This window comes from Athalia rosae, chromosome 1 (genome assembly GCF_917208135.1).
Source record: "Athalia rosae chromosome 1, iyAthRosa1.1, whole genome shotgun sequence".
NCBI classification, from domain to species: Eukaryota; Metazoa; Arthropoda; class Insecta; order Hymenoptera; family Athaliidae; genus Athalia; species Athalia rosae.
This window is the reverse complement of record NC_064026.1, coordinates 23599463-23609210: the sequence shown is the minus strand read 5'-3', so window position 1 is coordinate 23609210 and position 9748 is coordinate 23599463. Positions and strand designations below refer to the sequence as shown.

Genomic DNA, 9748 nt, shown 5'->3' with positions numbered 1-9748 from the left:
TCACCCATTCAATTTTTAATGTAGCTGGAATATATTAATACAAATTTTTGTCCTGATTGCGAGGTAACTACAATATTATGAAAGGAAATCAATTTGATCTACGCTATGCATGACATGGACTATTTCAAGCATTTAAACTTGAATCAATCTTGAATCAGGGTATTGATGTCTTCGATATTACATTTAATCGAGAATTTTTTTGTTATTTTATTGCAAAAATCATAGAAATAAAATTTAACTGACAAGAGCTTATAAATTTTACAGTAAATATTTTTTTCTTTCGCTGCTATATCGGTCGTATAACTCTCATATAATTTTTATTGGTGGTAACTACACTGAGAATATATTTGAATAGGTTTGTCATATTGAAGTTGCGGATTCAAATCAATAAATTTGTTCATTCACGAAGTGCAGCGTGGTTTTCCTAATATTAGTATTTAACACCATAGCAACACACGAAAAATGCGTTTTAAATATGATAACTCTAGGTTCATCACGCGGCAACCCAAGAAAATTAATTGACAGATAAAATGAGAAATTCTTAATATATTTTTGGGATGTATATGTCGAACTATTGTTTCAGGTCTTGGCACGATTTGAACGTATATTTTGATATTGTATAAATTCGGGCCGCGTACATAAGCGGCGGGACAATCTTATTTAATATTTGTTTTTTTCATCATCTCTACGTGATGCATAGTATTATTAAGAATAACAATTGCATGGAAAAAACACTAATGCAATAATGAATTCGTTATAATGAGTAATATTACCCTATTTGACTTCCAAGGTGCAAAGTTATAGTTTTTTATATAATTCAAAGGACTAATTATACATCTTATAGATTGTTAAATGAGACGCGCGGATTATAGCATTCAATTATTTTTTCTTTAGTATAATTAATTATCAGATTTCTTATTGCGTTGATCATGATACATCCTATATTGGATCGATAGTGTTAGCAGCACCGAGGGGCAACAAACAGTACTCGTGTGTTGGGTTGAGTTTCATAGAACGATTCTTTAACCGAAGCTACTGAAATATAGCTGCCAAATATGTTTTAATTTTGATTTTCACGCTATTATTACGGAAAAATACTTCGTCTCCGAGAACGGAGTTCTAAGTGCAATAGTATCTGCAACACATGAATTTGAGCTTAATTCTTGTGCCTGTATGATATTTTCACAAAATATTTTTATAACTGTGCTGTACACCGCTCAGTCTAGGAATCATTATTCAAACATTAGATCTTAGAAATTAATTAATAAAAAATTAATATTTTATCTCTAAAAAATTGCCTGGGGCAGTAATGATTGTAATGATTGAAAATTCGATTAGCAAAGTGTTATTAGTTGGTCGCAAGAGCAGCCATTGCCCTTATCAACGCCGCATTTTCTTCTCTGAGACGCTGTCTTTCTAGAGCCATTTCGTTCTGCTGATGAGATAGGCGTTTTTCGAGGGCCAAGATTTTACAATCTCTTTCTTCTAAAAGAGATAGAAGTCGCCTGTTTTCTTTCTGGGCGAGTTCTACCAACTGAAAGCAATATTAATTGCGAATATTGTAACTCATAAGTAGATCTATAGTGACATTAGTTGACACTAATAACGATTGCTCACCAGTTTATCGCCTGTTGGTGTCAGTGGCCTTGGTTTGCTTTCTATTGGCAATGTCTGTGATTCATTTTGATTACCAGGATCTGATTGATTGACACTATCCGATTGGTTCAGCGAATCAAATTCCTCATCGTCAGCTTCCAAATCAGAATGGCTGTAGAAAGAAGATCAATGGAAATTAATTTTAACTTCATAATTATAGCTTACTGACTTTGATCTTTATGATTTTTTTGTCAAGTACTTACCTTTTATTTCGTCTTTGTGTGTAAGTCTTGACCGCTTTTTCCTGAAAGATAAATACTGGTTGTCAGTTTCTATATGTGACAAAATTATTTACTGAAACTAAATTGGGACCTGCAAGAAATAAAATTACCTCCGTAACTTCCTGATCAAGAAATTCGTTATGATGTGTGTTATGTTTAGTTTCTGGACAGGTGCCACCAACCTCTTCTTCATCTTCGCCAGTGCTTCCCCCTGTGCTCTGTAAAAAACAGTTCTATTTTGGGGGGCAAACATTGTATTAAAAAAGTGCTGGCACAAAATTATTTGTCTTGTAATAACTTGGGTCAATTAAAATTCCCAGGTAAAAAGAGTAAGTGAGGTATAAAATGAAAAGAGTATTTGTTGAGAGCAATCTTCCATTGTACAACACTAATAATAAATAACCAAATATTACTAGTCTATATACCTAATTATCAACCAGAAACTCACCTCTGTTGATGGTAAGTGCACAACACCTGTGCTACGTCGTTTTTCTCGAAGCTTTCTTCTATCACGCTGCTGCTTGCCTTTATTTATATGTGTTGGTCTGGATATAAAATTTTATTTACATTTGGGATGACCAAATCTAAGTTGAGTTGAAATTCTAACAACATACCGACTGGTCAGGCGTTTATCTTGTTTTCTCATCATAGGTTTATTCTGTTGATTGTCATGCTCTGGTAGGATAACGCAATTTGAACCAAGTTCACACACTTCTTCTACATCACCTGCTGTTTCTGTAACTCAATATTTCTCTTGATGAAATAACTAAGAATTATTTATTGAATGTCTAGCGCTTTAACAATAGTAAGGTATTTGTACAATGAATAGAAAAAATTATTCCAACTGTCAACAACATGCCACAGAATTGTCTTTAGTTAGATACTGCTTCAACACAACATCAATAACCTTCTGGAATATTCAAAGACAACTCTATGGTATAAGTTTCAAGTATGTAACTTTCTTTAATTATTCTTTATATCTCAGAATTTGAAATAACTGGAAGTTTCTGATGAAATGAATAATAATAGATTTAAACAACAGAACTGTTAGATTTGTCGTTCATCACTGAAATGCTACTTACAAATATCTTGCCCTCCATGTATATGATAAAATTGACCGTAATTATTTGAATTTTTCCAAGTCTTTGTGAAATCATAACAAATGACTAACTCGAGTATAAAGTTTGTATTGTCTGATGAAATAACTACAAACTGATACTAACTTTGGTAATTACTTAAAGTAGCATCTCCAGTTCTTGGTGGTACAATGCGAGCTCTTGCTGTTCTGATTCTAGAGCGACGCGAAGTAAGTTCAAAATCGTTCTCAAAGTCTTCCTGACTAACTGAACTCGATGCCATGCCAGCAATGTCACTGAACACACATAGAATGATCGTGATGTGAGAGTCAGATTTATTGACCAGTGTTAAGCGACTAGCCTGGTATGAAAATAAAAAATCTCTTACAAAAAATGCCTGGACATCTCTGATACCTAGAAGAATATAATCAAACAAGTGATACCAAGCTGTAGTATTATTTGTTAAAAATTGTGCAGTAAAAATGTCGAAATTAACTAAAATTTATAAGCTATTTCTGTAAACGCTCGGAAAACGAACACACCCCGTTTGTCAGCTGGTATATCGCATACCAATTCAAACTACCGAATAATGGCTTTACTTCACAACAAATAACTTTTGAGTGTGCAATACTGGGTCATGTGAGTCACAATTAAGATATTCGAATGACAGCTGTCATCTATTCGCTCATCGAATTTACCCCATAGAATATACTAACCGAATCTACACGCAACGCAACACGGTTTCAGCACTGAAATGAGTGGGCTTCCTGGTTTCAGCAGGTTGTAGCCACCGAGGGTAGACAATTATTATTGATTTTAAACAGTTCAGACTGAACGCCACATAGGAGCAGCACAATCGTACACCGCGAGAATTATCATCATAGAAAAGAGTGGATAGAACCCATCGAACCTGATTGCCCTATGGCCAACGAATTCAGCAGCTATAGGGCACAGCAAATAAGTGGGCATAACGGTTGGGTTGCCAGTAGGGATCAGTGGGTGCCACCGTGTTGTGCGAAGAGGATGTGTTGTGTACAATTTCTTTCCTAGGTCCATGTGCAGTAACCAAAGCGTCAAGCTAATGTAACGTATTTAAAATTTGATTCGCTTTCAATTTCTCCAACGCGATTGAATCGCTAAAAAGTCCTGATTATAAAGTGGGACAAACGGCAAGAGATTTGATAATGATAGAAGGTACATTGCTGATAATCTGAGACGTACGTTATAATTCAAAAAATGTAACCTCAACTGCTTGGGCTTACAAATCAAGTCAACAATGATATAACTCGCTACACACATCCCAACTCCAATTATGTTAGTGCAGGTTAGGCAATTGAAAAAGGCTAATAAAATAACACCACATCTTCGCGAACCAGTTGAACGCAAGAACCACATAGATTTCAGGATTCCATCAAAGCTTGTTCGAACTTGAAGTCGGGTGACGTAAGGGTGACGTTTGGGTGACGTAAGGCACTAAAATAAAGAGCAGAGATTAGGAGGTAGAATTTCCACGCGTAATTTAGTCGGATTCGGTCCTCGCTCTAAGCATCATTACGCACGAAGGAAATATTAGGACGTCCTCGAGTTTGTAATTGTTATAGCTCTGTAGTTGCAATATTAATTTTCATTGCGTTCTATGTATGTACGTACGTGCTGTGCAATCTTACCAGGCTGCAACATGAAGGGTTTATTACTGTATTTTTATATTATACTACAAATGTGGAAAACGATTAGTTGTGAACAGAACGTTCCTGAGGACGCATTGTCATCCATCAGTTTTACGGATGAACTGTAAGTATTTTTTAGCTTTTCCTCACGGAATTGTTTATTTGCTTTCATTTAAAATACCGGCAACGAACAATGTACGTTATTTTAGGTGTACAATTTAATCCAATAAGCAATATCATCTTGATGGAATGTTGATAACTCGCCGGTCCTTTGGTCGATTCTCTATTTTTTATTTTCACATCGTATAATAGGACACTAACATTGTCTATTTTATAAACTAAAAAAATATTTTTGTTCTTTGACTTCAGAGATGATGCGTTATTATTGGATCCATTTTCATTCGATTATGATAGGGCAAACAAAAAAATGACCAACAGGCAAAAGACTAAATCGATCAGGTAAGGATGGAATTAAAAATATTTCAAAGTGTTTTTTGTTCCATAATATTTACAAGTGGCCTTAACCTTACGATTCTCAATATACAGGAACAATAACGTTTGTACCAGTGGTCCTCAATGTTCAAGAGATATTCCAAGTGAGTCGGTACAACTCCAAAGTCTACGATCAGACATTGAACCCGAAGGTCCTTTCATCAAAAGGCTGATTAACTTGTTGCTTTCAAATGCAAAGTTGAAGGTACTCTTGAAACTGAGGTTACTTTGAAAAATTTCTATAATATTCCACACTTGAGCTTGTAGATTTATTCACTTCCAAGCACTGTATGTTTATTTATTTTTATCTTCTGTTACTTTCTTTGGAATTGCTTGGATCTCATTTATTTCTGATTTTCTAAATTTTCCTCTGTTTAAACAGGAGCATGTGTAGGTACAATTGTTCCTTGTTTGTATTTTGCTTTAAGGTTGACCAAGGTGTAATAAACTAATTAATCAATCGATCAATCAGTACTTGGAATGTATAAGATACTAACAATAAGTAATAGATATCTCACAATTGAGCAGCTATTGATAAGAGCTGTTGTGAGCTGTATTTCTTATCATTGATGTGTAGTCTAGCATGGTAAAGCAAAACCTCTTTGCAGGTCCATCAATATTTTTTTTGGTAATCAATGAAATACCCATTATTCATACACAGCAAATATATCGAGAAAATGGTTTTGAGTAACTTATAACACACATTTTTCAAAATAAGAGCAGAGTGAGTAGTGAGTAGTATGCAGTAATTTTAATTGTTGCCTAAATAGAAAACAGGTAATCGATTGATCTAATAATCTATGCATATTTTGCCTGAGTTATTTACACTAGTTGTTTGAGAAGTAATTACTTAAAATTATCCATCATAGTTGATCGCAATAGATTGGAAGATTTATTTTCAAATCCCACTCACCGCTAATAATTCTATCCAGGAGGATGGTGATGTAATGAGTGGATCAGTAATTCTATCTGGAACAAGAGCACAGATTCAAAAACTTCGAGAATATGGAGATGGTAAAGTTACGATACGCCAAGTTGATGCCATTTTTAGCGAGATTCTCACACCGGGCACTGCTGCGTTTACAGAGGCTCTCACATTGATTGGACACATATGCCTGACTATTCATCAATATGTATGAACTTTGCTTTTTTTTAATCCGTTTCATAATTTTCAGTCACAGTACATAAGGTAGAAAAATGTTGACGGAATAAATAATGAAATAAATTAGGTTTATATCTGAATGCAGATAACTCCAATACAGAGTATATTCTTCATCGCGTAATCATAAATCAACATTCCGCAGAAAGGAATCTTGATGGCACTGTGCATTACTATAGTCACACTGATGTGGATCAGATATGTTAATTGGAGTACTGGTAAAGTGATCGTTGTCTTCTTGGCAGCTGTTTTGCTTGCAAGTTTTCTCATGATCTGGTCACAGCTAATTAAGGTATAGTGTTTTGAGTTGAGAAACACTTTTACAACTATTCATTACATCAGGCAGTTTTTCATTCAAATTTATGCTTATAATATTTTTCATCACAGGATAGAGAACTTGAACTGCTGACAATGGCCAGAAAATTCGAAAAACCTCCTGTCCAATGTAATCCAGAAAAAATGTATTTCTGGGATATACTACTCACTTATCTCAAAAGCAAGTGACAGTTCATCTGATCATCATGCCAATTTCTTGCTAATGTATTACTCTAAACCAAATTTGATGAATTTTCAGACAAGGATGAATGCTTAGAATATTACAAGGCGATAGAATCAAATGCATTTCTGGAAGTGACTCCGCTGGATGCATTGGTTGAAGTCTTCGATAGGCTCATACTACACCCGGCATCACGCTGTGGAACGGTATTTGGTGGCTTTGTAGAAAATGCAACTAGTGAGTTATAAAGAAGTTGTTCTCCTTCTTCTCATGACCTGAAATGCAATGTAAACGGTAGAATATCTACTTTCTTGCAGAGAATCTGTGGTTTCCAATGAACTGGATTGTTACTATTGTACTGTATATCATGATCCCTGCAATTGTATTGATGCTAGCGCTTTCTGCAACTGGTGGTCAGCTGGGTGTTGCTTTTGGCCCATTCTTCAAATTCTTCATAGGAAGACAACAGACTCAAGACACACCACATTTACAGTATGAAGATACTACAGCTATAGGGGGAGTTCAAAAAGTACAAAGAAAAATACAGATGAATCAGTTGCAACAACAGGCTTCTCCAAATGTTGAACGGAGGGAACCAATCACAGTCATCCTCAAGGTACTAGCTTATCTTATTATCAGTTCTAAGATACTCAAACGTTTTGTTGGGAATGAAAATAGCAATGTTGTTTTCATCTTTGGGTAGCTTGAATCTAGCAATGGAGCTGGACAATCAACTGCAAGCATAGTTACTCTCCCAACGAAAAATAATTGCTTAGCAATAGGAGCTGGAGATTCGCAGGCTCAAAAACAAGAAGTAAAACAGGAGGTCTGTACTACCTTTCATGAAAACTGCTGTTGTGGGGAATTTAAGAGTTCGAATATACGGCCCGTAAAAAGAGCTGAAGATGGAGGAAATGATACAGCGAGTAAGAGTGAAAGCTGCAAAGAAAAGGGAGATGGCGATGGCTGAATAACACTTATTGCCTGTTGAGGTATTCAGTATCAACTAATACTATTGACTTGCTAATATTCGACATGATAAAAATCACGTGACATATTACTACCTGTCATAAAGTTTATGTGTATCGATGTCCTGAAATATCCGGATATTTTTATCTGTGTGTTACTAATTTCAATGTATAGAATGCATGCGAAGAAACAAATGCATGAATGTATTTCTTATTGATTTCGTTAGCAAGAAGTTATTGTCATTCCCAGGCAAATTCATGTTGGCTGCCAGTTTTGCTCTAAAGCGAAAGTGAAGTTACCAATAAACATCATTGTCAAGCCTGCGGAGAAAGAATTCCGTAAATTTCATCTCGCAAAAATGAACAAAAACGTTGAAATGACATGCTGTTTCAAATTCACCATGCTGTGATTATTATTTCGGTGCCTGATCATTCCATATCAAAATGAGGGCTTGTAAGATTCTCGAACTAAAGTTCATGATTTTCGCAAAAAGTTGACCCTTATCAGTGTGAATTTACATACATTTTGTTTTTATGCTCTCGATGTCACTGATGATGTTGATTCTTTATAATTAATTTCTGCTACTAACAATGAGCAATATGTACACATAATGAGAATTTTTCAATTCAGATCTGTTGAAATCACTTTATATGCACTTACAATGGTGTTATTGCATATTTTAGTTTCTCTGATGTATATTTTGAAATATTATTAGATCGTTCTTTGCTAAAACTTCCTGAAAGATTATTTCAAGTGCTAGTACATACCGATACTCTAAGCTGTGAACTACCAAGGACCATCCTTGGCTTTCTTGTTCAACACTTTTCTAAATTTAAAATATTTTCGTAAACCACTTATTCGAATCATGCTTCCACTCAGGGTGCAGGGCAGAGTTTCAAGGGCGCTTTTTTCCCTTTTTCTTCTGTCACCAGTGGTTCTAGTAATCCTGATATGGCCCATTCTCATAACTCCAATGCCGAGTATATTATTTCACCTTTTTCTTTCATAATTTGAGTGATCTGTCCATGACTCGTGCTTCCAGAACGATGTGAATCGTTTGTTTCCTTCTCTCTTGTGTTTAATTATTTTTGACGACGTAGCTCGTTGGATGATGCCTTCATTATTTTAGGTAGATAAATTCTGAATAATTTGAGTATTGTTTGCTTTATTGGGTCCGATTTTGTGGCCTAGCCATATCAATAAAGAATTTTATTTTGGATTGGCCGATACATACCTTATCTTTGACGGTATTTGTTTCTTTTGAAGCTTTTAGTATCAATTTCGAATTACAGATGTTGCGTGGTCCTGTATACTATGGAAATGAATTGACATAGCACAGTAATTTTATAATTCTTATATATTGTGGTTCTCTGGTCAAGTGCCTTTATTGGTGTATAGTTGTTATGGGGATATACCAATAATTGGAATCTATTCGATGCCACAATCGATTTAAAGAACGGTAAATGACAAATTTTTTCTTTTCACTTTCATAAGAATTACAAAGAATAAGCATATGCTTGACAAGATTCTACATCTCAGGAGGTATTGGATCCGAACAAACAGCAGTTCAAACTCGAATAATTTACACACGTGCATCTATTGTGATTTTCTTAACTCCACTAATTCCAATTTAGCTAAACAACTACTCGTGCTTTAATCTGACCGTGAAGCACCTTATATTTGAGTACGTTTACACTTGCAAAAAAGTAATATTTGTACAAATGGAATATTATTTAATAAAGTTTATCAATATTTTTGTACACACCTGATTCGTTATACCCTACATCGATCGGATAAACGATGCAATTGCAAAACAAATAAAACATAATACCGGTATGATTACGTCGGTCTTTAATTTAATAAACCAAAAATGAAAGTTGTTTCGGAACGATATGTTGTTTCAAATTCAACGACTGGTACCGTACGGTTTTACCGTTCTCATATGAAGTTCGTCCAAGAAATCGTCCTTTGAACAATATAGTTACTGAATGGCCCTCGGATTCTAGAATGAC

The 9748-nt window shown here is 35.0% G+C and overlaps 2 protein-coding genes across 11 annotated transcripts; one reads left to right on the top strand and one right to left on the bottom strand.

The window, feature by feature from the left end:
* Window positions 1-182: 182 nt before the first annotated feature.
* Window positions 183-3797, bottom strand: LOC105692837 (PRKC apoptosis WT1 regulator protein-like). Of its 5 annotated transcripts, none has more exons than XM_020856303.2 (8): window positions 3670-3797; window positions 3101-3249; window positions 2492-2612; window positions 2326-2422; window positions 1988-2110; window positions 1860-1900; window positions 1618-1768; window positions 183-1534 (listed from the first exon to the last, which is right to left on the bottom strand). In XM_020856303.2, exons 2-8 carry the CDS (start codon window positions 3234-3236, stop codon window positions 1349-1351), a joined length of 855 nt encoding a protein of 284 aa, XP_020711962.2. In that variant the 5' UTR covers window positions 3237-3249; window positions 3670-3797; the 3' UTR covers window positions 183-1348. The 5 variants fall into 5 exon arrangements, with proteins under 5 accessions (XP_020711962.2, XP_012267743.2, XP_012267744.2 ...); XM_012412320.3 differs by lacking the exon at window positions 3670-3797 and adding an exon at window positions 3342-3662; XM_012412321.3 differs by lacking the exon at window positions 3670-3797 and adding an exon at window positions 3342-3661 and having other exon boundaries at window positions 1988-2095.
* Window positions 3798-3835: 38 nt separating this feature from the next.
* LOC105692850 lies at window positions 3836-9496 on the top strand. Of its 6 annotated transcripts, none has more exons than XM_048660451.1 (10): window positions 3836-4036; window positions 4688-4744; window positions 4990-5079; window positions 5167-5317; window positions 6045-6245; window positions 6417-6563; window positions 6659-6767; window positions 6846-7004; window positions 7085-7383; window positions 7471-9496. In XM_048660451.1, the coding sequence occupies exons 1-10, from the start codon at window positions 4008-4010 to the stop codon at window positions 7735-7737; spliced, it is 1509 nt and encodes a 502-aa protein (XP_048516408.1). In that variant the 5' UTR covers window positions 3836-4007; the 3' UTR covers window positions 7738-9496. The 6 variants fall into 6 exon arrangements, 5 of the variants coding, with proteins under 5 accessions (XP_048516408.1, XP_048516407.1, XP_048516406.1 ...); XM_048660450.1 differs by having other exon boundaries at window positions 4624-4744; XM_048660449.1 differs by having other exon boundaries at window positions 3836-4147; window positions 4624-4744.
* Window positions 9497-9748: the final 252 nt, after the last annotated feature.

Bases quoted from the DNA above. Each gene is read 5' to 3' on its own strand.
- LOC105692837 (XM_012412320.3), bottom strand. The intron at 2,613-3,100 runs GTTAGTATCAGT...ATTGAGTTACAG, and splicing joins TACTTTAAGTAATTACCAAA to AAACAGCAGGTGATGTAGAA. The intron at 1,901-1,987 runs GTAATTTTATTT...TTTATCTTTCAG, and splicing joins TTGATCAGGAAGTTACGGAG to GAAAAAGCGGTCAAGACTTA.
- LOC105692850 (XM_048660448.1), top strand. From the start codon at position 4,590: ATGTATGTACGTACGTGCTGTGCAATCTTACCAGGCTGCAACATGAAG. The intron at 4,745-4,989 runs GTAAGTATTTTT...CTTTGACTTCAG, and splicing joins ATCAGTTTTACGGATGAACT to AGATGATGCGTTATTATTGG. The intron at 6,564-6,658 runs GTATAGTGTTTT...TTTTCATCACAG, and splicing joins TCTGGTCACAGCTAATTAAG to GATAGAGAACTTGAACTGCT.